We start from the raw sequence: 25,608 nt of genomic DNA, 5'->3' as shown, positions 1-25,608 counted from the left end.
CCTTTATAGAACCTATTCCAAGAAAGAGCTTAAGAGGGAAGGTTACGCCTCCACGTATAAAGATGAAAGGTTGCATAATAAAGAGAGGGGTAGGGAAAGGGAAAAGGAAAAAGAAAAATATAATTATAAGGAACCTTCTACAAAAACTAGAACATGAAATATTCAATGCTTCAAGTGTCTTGAAAGAGGACACTACTCTTCTAAGTGTTCTTAAAAGATAAAGACATAAGAAGCTAGGACATTTAGTCTTCTTCACCTGGTGAAGAAAAAGTTGTAGTTTCCGAAGAGGAAGTACTTCGTTATGAAGGAGAATTATTGTTGGTAAGAACGGTTCTTTAAAATTAACTAGTTGAATTAACACAATCACAACGGAAGAACCTAATCCACACATGTTGTAAGTACATATAATTTTTGGTCAGTGTATAAATTTTATCTATTTTTAAATTAAATTGGCCACGACTTCAGAAATAATTTTTTTTTCTTTTTTATTTTTAGAAGTAACTAGGGTTATTTTTGTGATTTCTTTTTTGTATTTAATGTTTTATGTATTTTTATTCAGTAAATTGCATTGTATTTATTTCATGTAGATTTTCAAGTTAAGAATTTGTGTGACAAATTTTTAAATAAATATTTAGACTTTAATTTTGAAATTAAAATGTTTATTTAATTTAGTTTGGGTTGTAAAAAATAAATAGAAATTGGTGTTACAAGTTGGTCTTCAAGTTTGTCTTATAGGTTGTATACTAGTATATCGATTTCAACTCGATCATTGTTATCATCATTATTATTATCTTGTTGTTTGGCATTGTCACTTGAGCTCCATAATGGGAAGACATTATATGTGTGACAATCATATTTTATGTGCTTGGAAAAAGATGTGGTTGCGATGGAGAAATATTATATGTGTATGCAACATATTGATATAAAGATTGTGGTGGTGTGTGATGATGATGATCAACATATGGAAGCACTAAAGATGGCTGAAAAATAGTTTGACCAATATGTGATTGTGGACGCTCGTGAATGTTGGCGAAAGATCCAACATCCTGATAAGATGTCTATGGTTGAGGTGTATGTGTCTCTTATGGCGTATTATATTGTTGGAAAAATTAAATGGTAAGTGAGTTGATGCACAAAGAAATAAATAAAATGTATTTGAGTTTGAGCTTACATCCCCATTGGATCTTGATTATTGATGTGATATGTATCGAATAGTGCATGCAATGTATCGTTGTCTGTATGAGGTGATATCACACAAATGACCATTTTTGTGAAATTAATTGTATTCAATTAAATGGTTATGTCAATCATTCCATAATGTTATCCACTTTTGATGATATTGTGGCAAATATCGATCAATTCGTCTTCGCATGTCTAAGGCAGTTTAGACAGTGTAAACTAAATCAAATTACAGAGAACATGCAATTTTGAAAGAAATGAATATAGTGATTTGATTGGACAACTTAACACCCAAGTTAGATTATTTAATTTGTGTTAGTCCATAACCCTAATTTGACATTCTAACCTGGTTAATTCAGAACTATAATAGACAGTTTAGACTATTTAAGCAAGGTTAGATTGTCTAAGACATGTTAAACGTGCTAAACTAAAGCAAATTATATTATTAAACATATGCTTCACACCTAAACCACATTATTCTTGTAATGAGTGAAAGAAAAACTGAGTGCCTCAAGAAATTGGCTGTCGTGTATGGTGATGCCCTTGGTATATACTATAGTTAAGACTTCGATTGTCGTAATATCTTATTTTGGTGATGTCGAATTTTTTAATTTCTCTACATTTTAGGAAATAAAAATTTAAATAATTGTAATTTAAGTAAATTATTTTAAAAATAAATATTAAATAAAAATAACAATAAAGTTAACTACAACAAAAAAATAATTGTGATATCATTTAGTTACTAAACAAAAGATTTTTTTTAGAGACAACTAGATAATGGTAATCTCAAAATAGTTCAAACCAACTGCAAATGCTATAGGACAACTTCTTCCTGCACCTCCATGATTTCTTCTCCCACCCCATACTAAAAGCACATTTACTAATATACCCTTTAGTAAAAATATTAAAAAATTTAAATAATATTTTAATATACTTTTAACCTTTAACCTAACCTTCACTTTCACCTTCGTGCCTCTTCTTTTTGTTCCCTTCCAGCGGCGCCGCACCACACCCCCATTCCAAGGTTTCTTTCTCTTCATCTCTCAAATTTCTCTAAACCCCACATTCTCTATCACTCACACATCCAAAGTGCCCTCTTCACAGGTTAGTAAGTTGAATTTTCCTGATTTTGCATTGCTTTTGAAACCTGTTGTTGTGTAATCCGGTATTGTAATCCGTTTGTTGTGTAATATGATACTCACTATATAATTCGGTACTCACTGTGTAATCCGTTTGAAACCTGCATTTTTTCGTAATAGGCACCCGATTATGTAATCCGGTACAGTTGAGAATGTAAAGTAATACCGGATTACTTAATCTAGTTTAGGTTATTTAAGTAATTCTGAATTAGGTAATCCGGTTTAGGTATTTTAGTAATTCCGGATTACGTAATCCGGTTAAGGTTTACATTGTGTGTGTGTTTCGGATTATGTAATCCGGTAGTGTTCTTACAAAGTTTGCATTTTTGTGATTTTGCGTTTTTGTTATGTATTTAGTTTCCAACCCACTTGTTAAAAACTTTTTTAAATTTTATATTATGTACACAAATTCATGATTATATTATTCATTATTTGTAAATAATTGAAATTCAAATTGTGTTGTTGATAGATATGGCTAAAACTAAAGGTGGTGAATCTTAGGATCATGATCGCAGAAGACCGACGACATCCATCCGTAGAAGAGACCGAGGTGGTGTCGAGGAAAGGATTGATGATGATGTTCATATTGATAATGTCAATGAACAAGGATTACAAAATGATGACCAAGTAGACCAGGGAGAAGGGTTTCCTGGAGGACCTTCTGATATGTCTTTACTGGTAAATTTTGTTGAGCATGTTGTTGTTAAGCTTTGGGAGGGTGAGGTAAGAACGAAAAAACCTTCAATTAAATTATCTTTATTAATTATTATTTAAATTTATTTAATTATATTTAATATATAAAAAAATTATATTAGGATCGGGGAGAACTTAAATTGGTATCTCATGGTAGGAAATTACGTAAATTTGGGATGCCTCATGCTAATATTGAGCTACTTGTACAAAATTCTGGATTGTTTAGTTTGTGCAATATAAGTTATGAAGTGGGTGACAATGGATTGATTTCAGCCTTTGTCGAAAGGTGGCATCAGGAGACAAACTCTTTCCACCTTCCCGTAGGTGAGATGACCATCACACTTGATGATGTGTCATCTCTTTTACACCACCCCATTTTGGGTTAATTCCCAACATATGTGCCCTTAGAGTACAACGAAGTTGTAACAATTTTAGTTGAGTTACTAGGGGTGGATGAGACTTGGGGGAAGGCAAAGATGAGGCAGTGTCGAGGTGTCCACGTACGATTGAGTTGGCTTCGAGATATATATGAGGAATGTTGCGCTCAGGAGGCTTGGGAGTGTGTTGCCAATGCTTACTTGTTGCATCTTCTTGGATACACTATTTTTGCAGATAAAAGTGTCACCTTTGTATTTACATCGTACTTATTATTATTCAACAATCTACATATGTGTCATGGATATGCATGGGGAGCAGCAACACTTACATATCTATATGAGAAGTTGGGGGATGCATCTTATTTTAACACGAAGCAGTTGGCCAGTTATGTGACATTGGTTCAAGTATGAAACCATACAAATAATTAGCAATCACATGTTACATTCCATAATGTTTTGTATTAAATATTTTATAATTAGTATGCTGAATTACGTAGGCATGGATTTATGAGCACTTCTCGAGCATGGGAAGAAAGGATATTAATCCCTCATATGACGAGGTACACCCACGAGCAACATGGTATATTGTTGCCCATCAAATTTGCGCAGTTGGTGATGTGCGGGTGCAGTTGGATGGGGTCACACACGATGACATCATCTGAACTCCGTATGAGGACCATAGATTGAGCAAACCATTTGAGACCATTTATTTATTCTCGGGTCACTTGCGATTGGGCAGCTTATCACAAAGACATATGCCTGAGCGTGTATTGCGCCAATTTGGGTACGAGCAGAGCATTCCACCATCACCGATGGCGGCTGAGGCTCATGGTGCACATGTCATTGATCAAAGGTGGTTGCAATTTGATCACCACGTGGTGACAGGTTTAAGAGTTGCTTCTAGTCCATCTGCATGTGTTCCTGAGTACATGTCTTAGTTTAGGACGGTATCACACCCATACATTCGCAGGGATGAACTTGGAAATCGACCCAGTGTTGTACCACGTCATCTCCTTCATAGTCCAAATGCTGAGCAGACAGGTCATTCGTCTCAAGATGAGCGTGCACAAGCGGTAAGTTTTTTTATTATGTGATTAAACAATATATTTGACAAGTTTAAATTATTTTGAAATTGGTGCAAGGTATATTTAGGTGCATTGTCAGTATCCTTCAGCGCATGATAGATTGTCGTCAGATCACTTAAGGCACTGACGCATATGAGAGTACGGAGGCAAAGTTGCAGTTAGCCCGGAGTGTGACAGATGATGGGGCAGTCTACACGAGACGATCACGTAATGTTCGTGGACATCGTTGATATTTTTTTTATTACATGATTGTAATGATAGTAACTTTGTATGTGTACAATATGGTTTAATTAATTTATGTTATAGTGTTTGTTATTTTATTTTTATCTGACATAAATGCGAATAAATTATGAATTGGAATTGAAGTAATAAATTATGAATCAGAACTTAAGTAATAAATTATGCATCAGAAACCGACATAATAAATTATGTTTACATCAATCGTCTCCAAGGTTCACATATGTCGGGCTAATACTGATTAATTGGGTAAAAGATTGCATCCGAGCAATGTAATATGATGACCATAACCTTGTCTCTGGGTAACAATGTGTACACCATAAAATTTCAGCGGTAGGTATGGGACAATCATCAAGCAATTTTACCTGCACTACAAATGGAAATTACCAAACAAAGGAATATAAATAATGTGTTGAGTAATAACCTTACCTGCACAAAGTGTGAATCATACACATGACCAATACATAGTAATCGGTGTAGACTAGCATCGGTAGGGGGTGCAGTACGCAATGGAAAAATAGTAATATTTTGTTTCAATGACAAACAAACTAAGATAATATTGTATCTGCTTGCTATTAAGTATTCCATATTGTTAGAATGGATAACTTTAAACTAGAGGGGGGGTGAATTGTTTAAAGAGGGTTTTCGCAAACTTTTAAAACAAGAATGAAATTATCTCAAGAAGCAATTGATAAGAAATTCAGTTTGCCAAAACAGCAATCAAAAACAGCAGTACCAGAAAAACAATCGGTTGTTTCACAGAAACAATCGGTTGTTTATACCAGCAAACAACAAACAAAACTGAATTTAAAGAGTTAGGGATAGAGAGATTGCACACAGATGTTTATACTGGTTCACTCCAAATCCAGAGCTACATCTAGTCTTCTCAGAAAACCTCTGAGGAAATTCACTAAGCAATCACACCTTGATCACTTACACCACAACCAAGAAAGTGACCTTGAACACCTCAAGACACACACTGTTCTTGGCCAACACACCAACACTAAGATTGTTGATCTTGATCCCCTCAAGAACAGTCAATCTCAACAAACACAAAAATGAAACTTGTTCAGCAGAGTACAAGGATTACACTTGTTACAGAAGATAATCTGAAATCAATACAAGCATAATCTTATTCCACACACTTTGATCAATCACAAACTCTTAGCAATCTCAACTCTTTGAAAAACCCTTATTCAAAAACTTATTTTCACAAATATGTTTTTTCTGAATATATTCAAAGATGTTGTTTGTTATCAAATCTTAACAAACTCTTAAATTGCATTTAAAGATTGGTCAAAGCATTTAATGACTGGAGTGTAAGCAGTTAAATCATTTAAACCTCAGTCAAAGATAAAACAGTTTTTCTGTTATAGTTCTAAAACAAACAATCGGTTGTTTTGGTTCTAATAGTTCAACCATTTAAAAAAACAATTTTCAATCTTTTCTCAAAACATCTAAGTATAAACAATCGGTTGTTTCGACAAAACAATCGGTTGTTTTAACTTAGTTGAAAAACATTTTTCTTTCAAAAAGATTGAGAATGCCTATGCTTTAGATTTAATCAAGAGGTGGATTACAACCCTCAAACTACCCCAGAACTAAACTAAAACAGCACAGCAACAACAAGCACAACCAAGGCTTCAACATCCTTCAAAGGGTTTGGATTCTTCAAAGCTTGAACACCACTTGGTTCAACACATATCTGGTATTGTCATCCATTTTTCAACACTAGCCTGCAAAATGCAATAATGAAATTAGATTGCATACAAGTTCAATTAATCAATGCACATGAGTCTTATGAATATGCACTTACCATTGACAACTCATCCACTAGTAAGGACCTCTTGATATCTTCTACTCGTTGATGACCACCTAACAATGTTGCGTATTCTTCACGCCAATGAGATATTTCTTTGAATAAATACATTCTGATGAGTGGCCATGACTCTTCACTCATCCCCAACAATGAGGCAATAGCACAAATGTCCATCATCTTTAACATCTATTACATCCAAAATATAAGGGTGACATTTCGGATGAAATTGATCAAGCATGGGAATTGCATTGGTGTTGGTCATCACCTTAACCTTTCCCTTACGAGTCTTCAAAGATGATGAACTATCATAAAATGGATGCGATCTACATGCTCAAAATATGAAGGGGTGCATTTTGTAGATCTCTGAAATTTATTTGCATGACTCTTTTGAGATCCTTTTGTCTTAACTACATTAAGTGATGCACATAATGTTGTCATGTCCGGATAGGCAATTTCACGCAACTTGTTTTTAATTGTCACTTTGCCACAAATATCAACCTCGTCGAACCGGGATAGAATCACAGCCCATTCTTGTTGAATTGACAACCGAGATGATGAATCACATTCAGATAAACCTGAAAAACTCAGTCTCGTCCACATAACATGAACTTCATTAAGAGGAATGACACCCATAGCATACCTGGCTAACTGACAAGCACATGGTAATCTGTGAGTCTGTCTAAGTACACATCCACATCGTTCACTATCAAACCTCACATCATTGACCCGATCAAACTCTTCAGCAATGAGAATCAAAGCATGTTTAGATATAGAGCCAACCAACATTTTATACAATTGCACATTGAATGTGTGTCCTATCACATGTAGACTCATTTGAAATGATGCCTTGATCTCGTTATGTTGAAGTATAATAACATGTTTGATAGCATCCCAACACGAGCATAGGTCTCCCATGCTATTTTGTAATATTCGTTTCAAAGACCAATGAGCTAATTCAACCCTGTATAAGTATAAAATATAATAAAACAATTACACGTTATACACTTTCTAAATAAAGTAAAGGCATTCATATACATGTTTGATGTTGTATTTCCCAAATGCATTATCAAATTTGTCCAACACTTGACAAACTTTTCTTTGTGCGGAATAATCCAGGTGTTCTTCACATATTCAAAAAGTAATGACCACGGTGAACAAATAGTTTAAAAAATTTTCACAAACTCATCAAATTTAGCTATCTCTATACAGTCAATGATAGTCTTTCATGAATCCATCACAACTTCCCAAGCCTCGACAGAATCTACCAAAATTTTACACTTTGCTTTAACATTCTTATTGATGTGAAACCGACAAAGAAGATTTCTTGTTTTAGGAAACACAATATTGATGACATTCATCAAAGCAAGATCTTTATCACAAACAATGACTTCAGGTCCCACATGCGATGTCAAAAGTGACCCTCTAAATTTTTGTAGTGCCCATATGAAGTTCTTTTCTTTCTCGCTAGATAAGAATGCAAAACCAGCAGAAAAGGACAAACCTGTACAAGTTACACCAACAATCTCAAGCAAAGGCAGCCAATATTTGTTTGTTTTGTAAGTTGTATCCATTAAGAATACAATGTTAAATGCATTCAAGAGTTTCACAACATCAGGATGAGTCCAAAAAATATCACTAACAATATTTGAAGACTCGTGACACGTACTCCAGTGAAGGTTTACCTCACAGAATAGTCAAAGTACGTAGAATGTTACCTGGCTTAACCATGCTTTTAGTCATATCAACAAGCATTGAATGTTCATTCGTTTTTAATATGCCTGCATATGGATGACCAACTAAGGTATCATACAAATCATGATTATGAGTACCACATATTACCTTAAGTACCCAACCTTGACCCTTTCCAACAGGTTTACCTCGCCATTTAAAGGGACATTCACATTTTCGAGTACCAGTTACACTAACCTCCAAACCATCCTTGTACTTTCTGTAACTACCCTCTCTTTCATAGCCTAACAAGACATATGTCTTTCTCCCTTGCTTACCATTTGCTATGTCAGACCTAATAATGACAATAACAAAACCAAGTCCATAACCAACCCTACAGACCCATTCAAGTAAGTCTTCTCGCGAAGGAACACCTACACAAAGTTATTCTAACAATAATACAAAATCACTTCTTCAAATTATAATGCAATAAACATAAATGAAATGAAATTTTATTCACCTCATCTATTGTAAAATGGATACCATAGTCTCCTTCAAACAATCCATGTTGATGCACATAATTCATTAATTCTTCCCTACTTACACCTTCATCCATAAAACATAAATTTTCATTTTATTATAATTTCCATAAATTCACATAAGTATGCAAAACAAAAATAGCATAATATTTTGTAATTGACAACTTAAACATGACTTCCGGATTGTATAATCCATAAGTCAAATTTTAACAACATAATGAATTTTGGATTACGTAATCCATAAGTCATTTTAAGTAACTTCCAGATTGTGTAATCCATAAGTCAAAATTTTCACAGCAAAATGACTCTCGGATTATGTAATCCGTAAGTCATGTTTGATGTTCCAAATGTCTTCCAAATTGTGTAATGCGTAATTGAAATTCATATAGCAAAATGAGTACTGAATTACGTAATATGTAAGACATATTGAAAGTTCTAAAATCACTTCCAGATTGCGTAATCTATAGTTCATTTGGTACCGGATTACACAATCTGGAAGTATGACTTTGGCAGGTTCCAGATCCGGTATGCATAGGAGTTATCTAATCCGAAACGCTTTACTTAAGCACCGGATTGTGTGATCCGTAGATCCACCGGATTAACTAATGCGAAAATATTTATTTAAGGCAGAAGAATGAGAATGAGAATGAAAATGTACCTCACCAACGGTGACAATGCCAACACCACCTACCACCGCTGCTACCTACCACCGTTGCTACCTACCACCGTGCACCACTTCAACCACCTTCTCAAGCACCACCTCCAGCACCACTTTAAGGACCACCACCACTCAAGCTCGAGCGATGCACCCCACCACACGAAGTAACTTCTTTTTTTTTAACTAGCAGAGAAACAATATTTTCATTTTTATCTTTTTACTGAAGGATAATTTTGGTATTTTAAAACTTTATGGAGGTGCCCGAAGAAATCATGGAGGTGCATGAAGAAGCTGTCATGCTATAGGCAGGTTACAAATTAAAAAAAATGTTATACTTGAAGCCCATTGGGCCTATCCAAACACGAGCCGTCGGACAAATGTTTCTAAAACCCTAACTACATATAAATACTCCAGTCCGCTTCTCTTCTCGTAAGTCTTCTGCAGCACACCCCAAGGAAGAAGAGGTTAAAGAGACGGCACCGTTTTGCTGTCCGCCTTGACCGAGCCAGAGCTTTGTCTTGGCCCTCGATTTTGCCGCGCAAACCTTACGGTCACAGACAACACCATCATCATAATCAATGGCACCGAAGCAAACCAAGGCGGAGAAGAAGATCAGTTATGATGGGAAGCTGTGCCAGCTTCTCGATGATTACGGTCAAATCCTCGTGGTCAACGCCGACAACGTTGGATCCAAACAGCTCCAGAACATTCGCAAGGGTCTCCGTGGAGACTCCGTCGTCCTTATGGGGAAGAACACCATGATGAAGCGCTCCGTCAGGATACATGCTGAGAAAACCGGCAACAATGTGTATCTCAGCCTCATCCCTCTCCTTGTCGTGAGTTTCCTCTTCTCCTAACTTTATTTAAGCTTTCACTGCTTTGTATATGCTTGTTCTGTTCAATTAATCGTAAAGAGTTTTGGTGTTTTAATTGCTTGGTTGACATAGCTTGTTTTGCGTTTAATTAGGGCAATGTGGGTTTGATTTTCACTAAGGGTGACTTGAAGGAGGTCAGTGAGGAGGTTGCTAAGTACAAGGTAAAGGGATATTTTTCATCCTTTTTTACTTTATTTTTATTTATTTATTCATTCTTGATATTGGATAATGATACTTCTTTACCCTTTCTGCTTGTATTTGTGCTACTCAACAAATTCGTGAACTGATGTTAGTAAATGTATCTCTTAAGTATATTAGTTATTCTATATTTTATTGTTATATTATCATGCTCTGGATTACTTCGTCATTGGAAGTGCCAATAGTGTCTTTTGATTTTTGACCAATTCGTTGCATGTTATGACTTGCGAAGTTTTGTTTTAAAATGTTTGTCCGAGCTGTTAAACTGGGGGAGCTATATTCATTACGTTTTCCTGGGTTTGTTGTTTTACAAGTAATTAGTTTAATTTTTCTTTTTTGCAACTGGGGTCTAGTGTTTGTATTTTCCTTTATTTGAATGTTCGTTGTTCAAACATTGTTGCATTTGATCTATCTCAACAGGTTGGAGCGCCTGCTCGTGTAGGTTTGGTTGCTCCAATTGATGTCGTTGTTCCTCCTGGCAACACTGGTCTCGATCCATCTCAGACTTCTTTCTTCCAGGTTAGTGTTTTTTTTTAAAACTAATGTCTAGATGCGAATATTTGGGACCAAATTGTAAGAAATCATCAGAAGTGGTAAACCAAAACTTTTAGGATGATCTTTATTCAGAAACTAAGAAATAATATTACTTTTAATCAATTTTCACAAACTGCTCTAATCAATTATAATTCCCATTTTCTGCAACAGAATAAGTAGTTCTTAACATATTATTATTTTGATTATTGATTTGGATTATACGTTTATGTTTATTTTCTTTATTCTAGGTCCTTAACATTCCGACCAAGATTAACAAGGGTACTGTGGAAATCATTACCCCCGTGGAACTCATTAGGAAGGGAGAAAAGGTTGGATCTTCCGAAGCTGCATTGCTTGCCAAGCTTGGCATAAGGCCCTTCTCATATGGGCTTGTGGTCCTTTCTGTTTATGATAATGGCTCTGTATTTAGCCCTGAGGTCCTTGATCTTACTGAGGATGACCTCATTGAGAAGTTTGTTTCTGGTGTTTCAATTGTTACTTCTCTATCATTGGCTATCTCATTCCCAACCCTTGCAGCTGCACCACATATGTTTGTGAATGCCTACAAGAATGTTCTATCTGTTGCAGTTGAGACAGATTATTCTTACCCTGAGGCTGACAAGGTCAAGGAGTATCTCAAGGTAATATTTTGATATTTTGATTTTGTATAGTTCTTTTATCCAAATCTTTCTTATTCACAAAATTTTATTTTAAATGCAGGACCCAAGCAAGTTTGCCGTTGCTGCTACTGTGGCTCCTGCTGCTGCCTCTGGTGCTCCAGCTGCTGCAGCAGCCAAGGAAGAGGAAAAGAAGGAAGAGCCAGCTGAAGAATCTGATGATGACATGGGTTTCAGTCTGTTTGACTAAACTGTGAATGCGTATTGAGGTTGCTTTTCAGGTTTTTTCTTTTTTGATGTTAGAATTGATGAACTCATCCCTCTTGTTTTAGGTGTTATTGTTTTGCTGTTTTTCCTAAGTGGAATTTTGGTTCTTTAGTTCAAGCGCAGTGGTCGATGGCCATATTCTAATCTAACATTTAATATGTCGTCGATTGAACTTTGAAATGTATTTTAAAGATTTCAAATCAATGTATGCAGAATTTTTTGTAATTAAATCGTTTTGTTAGAAGGTCGAGTGGGTTCTTCGATGTGGGATTCCAAATATTATGGGGTTTGGTTGCCATGGTTGGTTTGAGATAAATATTTTCAATATATTTGAAAGGAGAATTACCAATCCAAAATAGTAACAACCATTTCATATTTATTTGATATATCAAGGAAAAGTGAAAATGGTGAATGTGAATTGTATATTATTTACGCAATTACACTGCACTCTACAAATTCTACTTATGCTAAAATAGTATATGAACGCATAAAGAATTAAGATAAAGAAACCCTTCACCATTGTCTGTTTTACCTATTCTCCTGTTCCGTTAAACACTTTTTGGGTGTGCATCTATGTAGTTATATGTATGTGGCTAACTTTGAGAATAAAATAGGATTTTCTAGGTAGGGTTAGCGGAATTCAATTTGCAACCATACAGTTCACTGCAGATTTGTGAATCAAAATTCTACAATTAACTAGTATCACATAATTTGATAGATATTGAGATTCCGGTTAATTTTTTTCCTATTAAACTAGAACCTTCATCTCAAGTGTAGATGAATTGCATAAGGAATTATAATTCCGACAGCAGATTTTGCTACCAATGCCATGGGTAATCGATGAATCTGCATTCAAGTTCAAATCGATGAATTTGCAAACGCCACTTTGTCAACAATAAGGTGAATTAATATTTGGCTTTGATAATTAAAAGTCGGTTTAAATTACTTTGGTTTAATTAGGCAGTTTAATGCTTACCATCAGGATTTTTTCGACTAAATTGATCGATTGCATCGTGTTAGCGAACAAATTCCTTGATTGTATCAATTTTAAGGATTGAATTAAAATACAATAACATTGTGAAAATCCTTTACATATTAATTCAATTCATAAATTGAATTAAAATACAATAACATTGTGAAAATCCTTTGCATATTAATTCAATTCATAAACAAGTATTCCTCATGCACTTGTTATTTCAACCGAAAACACGTTGATTTTTTAAAATCCTTAACAAAATTCAGTTGGACTGATTTAATCTATTATGTTATCTTTGTTTTAAAATTGATTTGGCTTTTGCATTAAATACTTTTTACCAACTGATTGGAGTATATATAATCTGTTTTACATTCCTAATTCTTATTGATTCATGGAATAAGATTGCATTGTACTTTTTTTATTCAATTTGTGATTGTACCAGGTGGGTGTTATCACTCATTTTTGCGCTTGACTATTGTATTTCTATAAGAATTGGTGGTGTCCAAATCCAGATATTGTTCTAAGATCTGGGGTATGTTTGCCAAAGGTGGTGTGTGTTTTTGAAGGATTCAAGATCACTACTTTGGTGTGTTATGTAATCAAGGTGTTTGATTGCTTAGTGGAATACTTAGAGGTTTTTTGGGGACTGGATGTAGCCCATGGATAAGAGTGAACTAGTATAAATTTCCCGTGTGAATCTTTCTATCCCTTATCTCTTTAAATATGTTTTGGCTTGAATTTTATAACTGCTGATATAAACAACCGATTGTTTCGCAAAAACAACTGGTTGATTTTCTGCTGTTAAGTGAAAAACTATTTTTTAAATCAGCTGAACAAATTTTTAATTGATTGATTCTCATTTTCTTTCATTCACCTTCAATATTTGCGAAATCTTTCATAAACAATTCACCCCCCTCTTAACCCTAAACCCTAAACCCTTGTTTAAGGCCTCTAATTCTAACAATTGGCATCATGAGCTGAGTTCTTGAAAGTCATTCAATTTTTCGATCCTATTTTTTTTTAAATAACAGGAAAGTTACCATTTGAGGAGGGTGCTTCAATTAACAAACTACCTCCTATATGTCACTTGAATTATCAGTTTTGGAAGGTAAGAATGACGATCTTTGTAGAATCAATTGATAAAGGAATTTGGGATGTAATTGAATATGATCCTTTTGTTCCTATGCTTGAAAAAGATAAAGTGTTTTCTGAAAAGCCTTGGTCCCAATGAACTGAGCATGAAAGCAAAAACGTTCAATATGATTGTATTGAAAAGAAGTTAGCATCTGAAGATAAGTGGTGCCCGTTAGCTAGTTTTTTTGTTATGATTAAATGCTCTTTTATTGAGATTACATTATTGATAGAAAAAGTTGTTGGCGGGATATCTATAAAAGGGGCTTGAGACCCCGGTGAAGGTACGATGTTTCTGAATACTAAGATTGAAACTGATTTGATATCTCTAGTGCTCTCACTCTATTGATCGTCAGAGTGTAATCAACAGGTAGAACCCCTCTGTCCAACGGAGCCGAGTGCCAAACTTAGCAGAGAAGAAAAATCAGAAATGAAGTCCACCATCTAGTCCACCGATGTCAACCGGCAAAAACAATTAGTATTGTTATTATTGTATGGTAGTAGCAAAATCAAGGTACAATTACCTCAAATTTGACATGCATTTGAAATACAAAGTAGGAAAATTCCATGGAATAGTAAAGTCATAATACAGCAAAGTTGAGTGTGAATTGCCACTTAAAATCCCACCACAATCAACCGTTTCACACTTCTAGTCCATGCATGCTTCCTCTGTATTGCAATCTCTATGAATTATGCCAACTTTTTTCCTACTTCGGGCACAATAATATGTGAGGGGTTGGCCTTTCATTTTAATTCATATTCTCGTGTGTTTTCTACTCTGCTTTATAGTGGGGATCTTAGAAGCATCACTTTCAAGCACTGCCCAAGGAGGGCCTAACTACGCCTTTGTTTTCACCCGGAAATTCGATCATACACTGCACTTTTTTTCCACCTGGAAATTGCACCATACACTAAAGCACACACCTGTTGACTATTCAGAGGTGTACCACAAGTTAGAAGAAGCATAAGGGACGAGAAAAGAAACAGAGAAAGCGAAGAAGAATATGAACATTTTACTTTGCACGTCAGATATCACTCACATTACCAAAGCCTTAATATATCAATGTAAAGGAAATGATGCTGAAATACTGCACTAGGTAAAGGAAATGTTGTAAGAATATTCATTTTACCAAATTGATATTATAATCACAATATTAAGAATGTTTTAAAACCGCTATTCTTCTATACTTCACCCTCAAGAAATGAATACCTTTGTGAAATAAAGGATAGAAACACTACTGCGTAATTCGTCTTGGGAAGAAAAGAATGATGTCAAACTTCTTATTCGGTTCTCTTAATTGTCTATTGGGATAATTTCTTACCAAAGTAAACCAAGGAAAGATAACAAATCATGTAGTTATAAAATATAATAGTTCATTAAGAGTTTTAATATTGAAACCATACCATACAAGCAACATATATTAAAATAACTTCAACTCCAAATATAAACATTTAGAGCGAATACAAGTTAAACTCCATATTGAGAAAAGGATGACTTTTGTCATTCTCATTCCATGTTATGATATTGATGTCATAATTTATACTTTACTAAATCTATATATATTGTGGCTCTTTCATCAATTTTTCATAAACTCAAACACGGTTTCTTTCATAATTTTGATGAACTTGAAAAACCTTTCACCACTTTCCCATCATCTTTTTGTAGAAGTATATTTTTGTTCCATCAATTTTTCATAAAGTCACAAAATCTACACAACTCAATTCCTTATTCTCTTTGCATAAAGTCACAAAATCACCCATTTTTTCTCTTGAAGTCCTAAAATCTCCTACCACTGTGTCCTTCAATCTTATTGCAATTGCAAAAAAAATACTATTTCCTTCATTAGTTTTTCATAGTCACAAAATCTCCCACCACGTTGCCCCTTAATCTTGTTTGCAGAAAAAGAATGTCCATTCGAACAAATCCCAAGAAAGCAGTCCCTTTATTGTTGAAGCGTCTGAGGACAGTTGAACCACAGGAAAATTTGGAGGATTTGAAGTCTGTGTTGATTAACATTAAGGATATCTTTTCCTTGGTGAAGAAAAATGAAGAAGAACTCCTTGACACATTATCAGTAGTGGATGGCTATATTCGCAAGTCCAACATAGATACGTTGATGAAAGAGAAGAAAGACATTTGCACGAGAATAATGGATTCTGCTCAAAAGTTACTCCCAGGTGATGCTATTCAAAGCAGTAATACAGAAGCTACAAAGTCATCAAGCAAATCATTACGAGATCTGAATATAGCACTCCCTTCAAGCCAACTTCAGGACTTTGAAAAGTATGAGGTAAATTATCTGAACCTTGGTCATCTTTGTCATAAACGTGGCTTCTTGTCTCTATTATCTTTCCCTAAAAATGCCATTACAAGTAAAAGGAATATTATAGCATGGTGGATGGGGATGGGTGACATCCATGGAGAGGAAGATGGTGAGGATGTGTTTGTTGAGCTTTTGCATTGCAATCTAATTGTACCACATCGTCAAGGAAAATGTCCCCATGTGAATAAATTTAAAGTTAATCCTTGGGTTCATAATAACATACTGTCACAAAATCATAAGAACCAACCTTCTGGATTTTATTCACGAATAATCTCATCTCATGGTAATGATCCTTCGTATCATAGTTTAATTCTTGACCAACGAGAAGCTAAACTAAGTGATGATGAACTTGGTTTTGAATCTAATCATTGGACATCCATTTTTAATGTCAATACAAGTTATGTTAAATTTGGATTCCAATGGATGGCCAAATTGAAGGATTTGGAGGTGCTTCATCTCGGTCGTTGGCTGCAACATTCTGCTTCACATCATATTGAAGTGGAGAGTGAAGAATTCTTAAAGGAGTTGACGGATCACAAGTACTTGAAGTATCTTAGCCTTCGGGGGATATCAAGAATATCTGAGATTCCAACCTGCATTTTTCAACTTGAGGGCCTAGAAACTCTAGATCTCAAAGCCTGTCACAATCTAGAAACCTTACCTAACGATATTGCATCATTGAAAAAGCTAAAACATTTGGATCTGTCTGAGTGTTACTTGTTAGGGCGAATGCCAAAGGGTATTGAGAAGTTGACTGAGCTTCGAGTGTTGAAGGGATTTGTAATAGATAGTTCTAGCAAGACTCCTTACAAAATATCAGATCTTGAAAATTTGAAAAAACTAGAGAAACTCAGCATACATATTGGAAGTGAGGCTGTTATCCAAGATGGAGATTTTGAGAGGTTAAAAGATTTATCAACTCTTCATTATCTCAAAATATCATGGGGTGTGTCTACTGCAACGCACACTGATGTCAAGGTAATTTTGCCTTCAAATTTGGAAAAGTTGCATCTTGAAGGTTTTCCTGGACAAAATTTTCCAAAGTGGTTGAAGCCTGGGAGTCTACCCTTCTCATTGAAAGAGCTAAATATATCGGGAGGGAAACTAAACAATATGGAACATGGAGAAATTTATGACAAGCTCCCCTGGTTGAACATCTTACGTCTCAAGTACTTAAACCATTTGAATGTTAACCTAAAAACTTTGCACATGTTGTTTCCTTCATTATGGTTTGTAGAAATAAAACATGTTCTAAACTATGCACACTTTGAATGGGGCATTGAATGGGGAGATTCTGAAAGGAGCTGAAAATACCTCATGTGATAATGCTATTTGCTGATCAATTGTATATAATTGTTTGTATCAAAATTTAGAGTGTGTCTAGGTTTTAGAGTGAAAACAAATTCAACCTATGTTTTCAATGTATGATACTAACTACACTTTTGTTTCATGTAAATTCTTATAGTACATATAATCAACGTATATGTATCAACTGTTATTATTAAATGACCTTAATCATTAATTCTGTTCTTAGCCGATGGGGGCAAACTCTTCTATAGAAAATGTTCTACTATTTGTTTGAGTTTGAGTTGGAATAATGATCTCGTAATGAGAATTGAGTTAAACATCACATAAATGTCATAAATGTCTCTCCACTTACAAATGACGCTCTTACATAAGTCTTTTCGTCATCACAAGAAAAATTGATTTTGAAAACTAATTTTTTTTCTCTAAAAATGATAAAATTAGTTACTTAATTAGAGACTAATTTAAAATTTAATAATAATAATAATCAACCATACATTTCATCATCGAATACAATCAAATCATACAACGAAAAACAAAAGATAACAACATTTGTGACACAAAATCATTTAAAACATTATTTTAAAACTTTAATAAACATGCTTTATTGCCCAACAAATAGATCGGTTGGGAGTCTTAGTTAAACCGTTAGAAGTCTTAATTAAAAAGTTTGCCTAACAAGAATTGCTCACCCACTGAACTATATGGATAACAAATGAACTCGTCCTAGGAGTATTGTCCAAACTAGTCTCGATGTTGATGGAGAATCTCCGCATTGGCTTGGTACAAGTATAGGCATTGAATTGATATCTAAAGTAGTTTTTATTATTAATAAAAATTTATAAGAGAATTTCTAAATTCATATCTAAATTAGCTAACAAGGTTTTAATTACTAATATTTTATATTGTAAATTAGTCTTTAAAAGACTAATAGTGACTAATTTAGAATATAAAGTAGTTAGTAACTAAAACTTTATTAATAGTTAGATACCAATTTATAAACTAATTTATAAATTTTTATTAATAATAGAATCTGCTTTATATACCAACATTTTTTATAATTTATAAAATAGTCTCTAATTTAGTTAATATAGTAACTAATTATTTTGGTTTCTAAAATTGTAGTGATATATATATATATATATATATATATATATCAAATTCTCCATCCACCTTCATACCTTCCCTCTACACCTTTGTATTAATTGTGAAAAGTCAGTTTTAACCTTTTAAAAAAATTTAAATAATCCTAAATGAAAACATAACCTCACATTTTCAAATAATCTCAGTTGTACACTGCACCTCCATTCCTATTGCAACCTTCCATTCTTCTCCAACCACAACATTTGAGAGAACAGTTTTATCATTTGAGTATGTTTTAAAGAATTGACGAGAATATTTTTTGTTTTAGTTTTCTACTTCATTTTTTGCACTTTGTTGAGTTTTTTATTCTGGGTTTTGTGGGTTCCAAAAGAATGAAAAGAAAAAGCAAACGAAAACACAACCACCATCAGTAAAAACACTACAAAACTTATCTCAACCATCAATGTTTATCACCAATCACCACAAAAAATTACCTCCACTTGAAAATGAAGAAGAAGACACCATATTCTCCACCTTACTCAAAATGATATTGTTAAAATTAAAAATATATATATAAAGATGCAAGATATGGAGGTGTTGGAAAAATTTGCCTATATTATATCACTTATCTATTTGGATGCTGACGCATTTGTTGCCAACTTCCCATGCTTTTGGTCCAATAAATCTTTTCACTAAAGTTGTCCATGAATTGAAATTTGTGCCCAAATAAATAAGGACTAAACAATTACTTTCTACACTCCCTCAATTTGAATCTTCACCCATTTTTTTTATGTGAATTATAAAAGAGCCCTTAAATAAAAGGGTGTGAATAAAAATATACTTCTAGAAATCCTTTTTCAGAACACACGGTTTTGGATTTAGATTTTTAGAATATTTTTCTAAATTATGAAAATCCTTTTTTGAACTACCTATCAGCTTTTCTTTTTTGTGATTTTTGTTCCATAACGTATTTTTTTATTTTGGAATTGTTTTTCCATAAATTTCAGATGAGATTTTGATTTTCAAATTCTATTATAAAATTTTATTTCCAAAATACAATAATCTATTCTAAATTTATTTTTCCAAAATGTATATTTTTAATTCGAGAATGAAAGGTAATTTTGAAAATTTTATAAGAAGTCTAGGTATAGCTCATAATTGGCCAGGTGTAGGGAGAATTTGACTAAGGACTCTTTCGGCCATGATAATCCATGTTAACATTTTTACCCTATCCCAAACTTTGTTACCCTAAAATTACTAATTGTACTCTGAGCCAAAAATAAGAGAAAATCTGTTAAATTGATTTTTAAAGGTTTATTACATATTTTATCTAAAATAAATGATTAAATATAAACTAACAACCTATTATCCTACTAAATTACACACTTTTGTCATTATTTTTTATGTTTTAACTGTAAGATTTAATAATAAATACAAAAAACAATTTGAACTAAACAAAATTCTCCAAGTTTCTTGTGAACAAAGAGAATACATATATTAAATGATAACTTGGAGACGCTAAATTTTACCAAAAAAATTGACTGAATAAAAAACAGTTCGATGTAAATTGAACAAGGATATTAAGGTTTTGTTAACTACATTTTATTTGGTAACTGAATTCACATTCTATTTTATGTTTTTGGTAACATGTGTGTTCGTGTTGTTGGTATAATCGTGTTTGTGTTTGCTGGGTTTTATTTGAAACTTTAATTAGTTTTCATTAAACATTATGCTGATATATTTGAAAACTTTATTTTTTTTAATTTATTCAAAAACAAAGTACACCAAAATTTTCAGTTACTTGAAAAGCTATAATAATGTAAAATGTAATTTTTTTCAATCTAAGTAAGTCTAACCTAACATTGCTTAATTTCCTAACTATAATCCAAACAAACAAACTCTTTGTCATTATCTTATTGTTTTCAATGTTCTGTTATAGTTTACCTTGCTGTGAAGGAACATATAACAGACCAAAATTTCTCAGAATGACTTCCACCATGGGATGCATATATAAGCTCTCAAGCAAGGTAATTTCAAAAATTACAGAATATATATATATATATATATATATATAAGGATTTTTTTATCTGGTTTTAATCATAAAAACATTTTATTTGATAAAAGATAATTATAATTACAGCTTTTTCTTTCCAGAAACTACTCAAAATAATCTATTATAATAATAGAATATTGTTCTGTAAAGAAGTCATAAAAAAAGTGAAAGTATTTTCCATGTGAAAAAACTGAATCAAGCAGCTTATTAATCGATATTTCAATCTTTTAATTCTTTCTTTGATTATCTTTAATGTTAATGTTATCCTATCCCAGAACTTGTAGTTTAGAGATGAAAACAGCTTTTGCTTGCACGATAATAACTCATCCTTTCATCCATCAACAGCAGAGAAGGAGAACGTGACTGTTTCTGTTGTTAAACAGTTCTTTGTTCTTATACATCTTTATGCTACTTTAGTTTTGATACTGGTGTTTAAAAATTCTACTTCTCATAGTTTAAGTACTAGAACAAGGGCTATGCTGGTAAGAGGTGTTTATGCAGTTAGTGAACTTCATTGATTGCATATAAAGAGGAAAATCTGCTTTTGACTAGTTTCCCTGTGAATTATGATCTGATCTCCAACATCTTTCTTGAAAGAACAAAGGTCAATTATCATATGCTACTCTGTGTTAATCTTTTCAAGCAATGTGTTTAGAAAAAGAATGCTGATCATAAAGGGTTTTGTTCATCTCTTCTTGTTTCTTCTAAATCATAATATTCTATTCATAAACTTGAGTTTCAGTTTGGAACCGTCAAAGAAGGCTGGAAATGGGGACAGAGAATTCAATCACTATAATTATCATGAGCAATCCTAAATTGAATTTGAAAGACCAGTGTTTAATTCACTGATAATAAGCTTATTGATTACCATGCCCACATTAAGGACATTCTCATTTCATGATTCTGTGGCCAATATTGGTACAACTAAAGGAATTTGTTCATTAATGTTTGTGGCCAACATTCTTTTCCTAGAAGAAACAGTGTAACATTAATAAGAATATCGCAATTGTTTACTGATGAGTCACAACACAGGCCCCATTTGCATGTGCCTTTATTTTATATGACCCATTTCTTTTGCCTTTCAGAGTAATTGAAAATTTATTGCAGATTTGATTTGTGGTCCTTGGTGGACAGTATGTTATAATTACTTAATTTTCCTTAATGATGGCCAAAAAAATCCCAAGGTAGGTTTACCTGGTTGTCTATTTCTGGTCTCAATCAGTAGAGATAGACTGTCTGATTTGGGTCTAATCATGACACATGAAGTTATATGCAATTCTTTGGATGGTTGAAATGATGGAAATAGTAGCCGAATATTAGACTTTCTGATCTATGGAAATCTAGTAAATGAGTTATATGGCCTTATTTAAAGACAAAAACATCACAAATACAGTAGGTACATTATAAAAGAATATTACAATGGTAATAACTATTACTGTTATCATGAATCTCATAGGAGTTCATCTTGCATGTTGGTTCATAATAAGAAGTGCTTCTTTGTTGGTTCTTGATATAGCAGGTCCATACTAGTAATTAGTTGCTACATATATGCAGTTATGATTATGGACCCATCCTAACTTGATGGATAGATTTTTGGCTTCTTCCCTACATGCTAATGTACTAATAGCTTAAGGGTCAAGAATTTCTTATAATTAATTTGAATTGATATTATATTAGAGACTTTCTTGATGTAGTTACAGTATATTAGAGACTGAGTTGTTGATTAAAACATTGCTTGTTTCAAATTCCTATTGCACAAACAATAAAAGGCTGGTGGTTTTGTGACTTCTGCTGTTATATTTTGCACACATAGTGAAAAGTTAAATTCTCTTGTATATGTGATTGATTTCTTTTAACAAAACGGAGAATCTGAGCCAAGCCATGGTCAGGATTCCGTGGTTCATAACACTTCAGAGTTAGAGCAAACCTTTCCTTAAATTCAGATGTCTGTAATAATATGTTACTGTATTTATTTTCTTTTGCAATAAAGAATTTTCATTTACATTTCAATTAGAAAGCGGGAGCTGATATGAATGTTACAATTATTGAACCCCAACAAAAAAAATACTTGAAAGACAGCATAAAATTTTGGAAAACCTCTATTAAAGTATTTCAAATTTTCTGTCATGTTTAGTCCAAAGCTGACAATGTTTTGACGTGCTACTTGTCCTTTATGCTTGTGCCTAGAAACAAATGATGGAATAGCTAAATTCCAAGATAAATTTTAACCGGTCTTAATTGGAAAACAGATATTTGAGGATTATGGAGAGATCCTGGCACATTACTGGTGAAACATTTCACGGATATGCTGGTTACCAAGAGCGTCATAAAGACTTGAATGTTGGAAGTTGGGAACTCCACTGATATAATTTCCACCTCATGGTTTTTTTTTCTTGTTATAAATAAGATCCCTTCAAGTTGTACGTAAGAATTGCTTATTTGCTAAATATATAATTACTAAAAGGAAGATGTGGATGCTGTAACTATATCAATCAGAAAACTCACTTCTAAAATTTTTTTACATTCATTACTCTTCTATTCTTTTTCTTCTTGTTGGTGGGGGGGCTATACAAACATGCTACCACTGGAGCATGGTTCTGCAGTTAAGGGTATGATTGGCGATGAAAGAGAAATCTTGGTTGAAACGTCTGATGAATTTCCATGCCCATGTAATGAATCCTCCAGTAGGAACATCTGAACATTCTAGTGGCTATCATATAATACTCTATGAGCCACTGTACATGTCACAACTTTGCAGTTTGCACCAATCAACTTGCGGATTCTGAAATACTCTGCAATGAAGGGCGCCAGGATTTTGACCTCACAACAGCAGGATTTGCTGAATTCGCCCTTGGCCTGTGTCTCTCTGCCCTCGTTCCCTGGAATTCATTAGACTTTTTAGCATCGATACTAATCAATGATGAGGATAAAAACTTCAAAAATTGAAAGATAAAAGTTGTCTGAAACTTAATTTCTAGCAAAATTATGGCTGTCAAATTATTGGATTATATTTCATTTGGCTTTGATCACTCATTTGCATTGTTTCAAAAGAAACATAACGGCTAGAGTTTCACACTTTCATAGTTATAACATCCAGGGCATGTTTTGTTAAGGATTGCATGAAATAATGGTATAAATATATGTATATCTTGTTTAATATATATATATATATATATATATATATATATATATATATATATATATATATATATACTATAGATATACAGTAGAGAGATTCAGCATCTATAGAACATGTGCCATGGTATATAGATCAAAGTCTTGAGTGGATTCACTATTGGGGTGTACTAAAAACACAACCTACTAGAATATTATTCATAGAATAATAGTTAAATTTAAAGGGAAAAGTGGAAAAGGAGTGTTGACATGAGACATACCTGGTGTGTAGACTCCCCTCCTGTGTGTGGCTCACTGGCTGAACTCTGCTTCTCCGGTTGTATTGTGTGTGCCTTCTCAACTGTCTCAGCCTGTGGCTTCCTTGTCTTTGCATGCTTCTTTGCTTTCAAAACCTTCATAACCTCTAAAACCAGAAACAGAAGAAGTTCTTAGAATCACATGAAATGATGAAACCAAACAAACACAGACCCTTCGAAAACAGCAATTGACCCTTGAACACAAAAAGTAGAATTTATTCATGACAGAGATCTGATAGCACCATACCTTGAGTGGTGATGAGCCTGTAGGCATGGCCAAGGTTGAGAGTCTCATTAGGCCGGAGGAGCTTAACGCGGGTGAAACGCACCGTTTTCTGGTCTTGATTCTGGTCCTGTGGTGGCACAGGCAATGGTATTATCAAAGACACATAGTGACCTGGGTTGGTTCTCATAACCTCACTTGCTGTGACTGGCCAATACAACCTCTCTATCTTCCCACAAGGGTGTTGGATCACAAGCACAGCAGCATCCACAGCTTGGCAATTCCCCATGTCTCAGATTAGCTTGTGGCAAGAGAGATTGAAGAAAATGGTAGAGATAAGGAAGAATGGATGAATGAATGAATGAATGAATGAAGAGAAGGAAGTGAAGTAAGCAAAGGTCTCTATCTATACAGCTCCTTCTAGCACCCCACAAATATAGTAAAAACAGGTTCTAAGACTCTTAGCTCTTTAACCAGCCTCTTCCCAACTAACATGTTTTATTATTATTATTATTATTATGATAGGGTGGTCAATTTAAGCCCAAGATATTTGGCCTTAAATTGCATAGGGGGGCATGACAAAAATATTGTGAACGTTTTCGTTAATAATTGTGAATCTAGTAAGATAATGTTTCGACATAGTGGTTAATTATTTTAGTATTGGGCAACAAGTGATTGGCACCGGCACTAGCCTCTAGAAATGGTGCAAATGCCACGTGGAGAGATGAGAAAGATGAAGAAATTTGGACGGATATGTTCGGCGATGTCGACGCGGTCAAGCATTTAGATTTAAGGTAAGACAAATGCTTCATACGTATTATCTATGCTACTACTATATAACCAAAAATCAGAAAATACCAATAATTATAACAATAAGGACAATAAAATAAGAATTCGGACTCAAAGCGTGCCTTTGAACAAGATTCTTTTGAGTGGACGTTGGATAAAGGACACACCACCATCTTATCCGGGTTACACAAACTCGCATACCTTGTTTGTTTGGTTTCCTTGAAAATGTGAGACAAAGAAGTGAAGGTAGAAACTTCTAGGAATTAACATGTTGCCAAATTTTCACTCACTTGCTACTGTCATTGCAAACATAACATGGCACCTTCATATTAGATGGATATTGTCACATTGCACAACTTTTCTCGAATGCTTCGGAGTCCAATGCAAAGTGTAGCTTCAAAGTGACCT

At 33.8% G+C, this 25,608-nt stretch overlaps 4 protein-coding genes across 4 annotated transcripts; 2 read left to right on the top strand and 2 right to left on the bottom strand.

Moving 5' to 3' along the window:
* Nucleotides 1-6,404: 6,404 nt before the first annotated feature.
* Nucleotides 6,405-8,813, bottom strand: LOC137809039 (uncharacterized). Its single transcript, XM_068610181.1, has 6 exons — nucleotides 8,741-8,813; nucleotides 8,245-8,631; nucleotides 7,838-8,030; nucleotides 6,941-7,490; nucleotides 6,527-6,715; nucleotides 6,405-6,446 (listed from the first exon to the last, which is right to left on the bottom strand). Exons 1-6 carry the CDS (start codon nucleotides 8,811-8,813, stop codon nucleotides 6,405-6,407), a joined length of 1,434 nt encoding a protein of 477 aa, XP_068466282.1.
* A 997-nt stretch (nucleotides 8,814-9,810) lies between these two features.
* On the top strand, nucleotides 9,811-12,115 carry LOC137810663 (large ribosomal subunit protein uL10-like). Its single transcript, XM_068612050.1, has 5 exons — nucleotides 9,811-10,230; nucleotides 10,362-10,430; nucleotides 10,888-10,986; nucleotides 11,250-11,642; nucleotides 11,722-12,115. The coding sequence occupies exons 1-5, from the start codon at nucleotides 9,973-9,975 to the stop codon at nucleotides 11,866-11,868; spliced, it is 966 nt and encodes a 321-aa protein (XP_068468151.1). The 5' UTR covers nucleotides 9,811-9,972; the 3' UTR covers nucleotides 11,869-12,115.
* Nucleotides 12,116-15,553: 3,438 nt separating this feature from the next.
* Nucleotides 15,554-17,684, top strand: LOC137810660 (disease resistance RPP13-like protein 4). Its single transcript, XM_068612048.1, has one exon. The coding sequence runs from the start codon at nucleotides 15,900-15,902 to the stop codon at nucleotides 17,622-17,624; it is 1,725 nt and encodes a 574-aa protein (XP_068468149.1). The 5' UTR covers nucleotides 15,554-15,899; the 3' UTR covers nucleotides 17,625-17,684.
* Nucleotides 17,685-23,175: 5,491 nt separating this feature from the next.
* Nucleotides 23,176-25,038, bottom strand: LOC137810659 (uncharacterized). Its single transcript, XM_068612046.1, has 3 exons — nucleotides 24,436-25,038; nucleotides 24,153-24,295; nucleotides 23,176-23,636 (listed from the first exon to the last, which is right to left on the bottom strand). The coding sequence occupies exons 1-3, from the start codon at nucleotides 24,698-24,700 to the stop codon at nucleotides 23,526-23,528; spliced, it is 519 nt and encodes a 172-aa protein (XP_068468147.1). The 5' UTR covers nucleotides 24,701-25,038; the 3' UTR covers nucleotides 23,176-23,525.
* Between the last annotated feature and the right edge of the window lie 570 nt (nucleotides 25,039-25,608).

This window comes from Phaseolus vulgaris, chromosome 2 (genome assembly GCF_000499845.2).
Source record: "Phaseolus vulgaris cultivar G19833 chromosome 2, P. vulgaris v2.0, whole genome shotgun sequence".
In the NCBI taxonomy this organism is placed as follows: Eukaryota; Viridiplantae; Streptophyta; class Magnoliopsida; order Fabales; family Fabaceae; genus Phaseolus; species Phaseolus vulgaris.
This window is presented reverse-complemented; position numbering and strand designations above follow the sequence as displayed.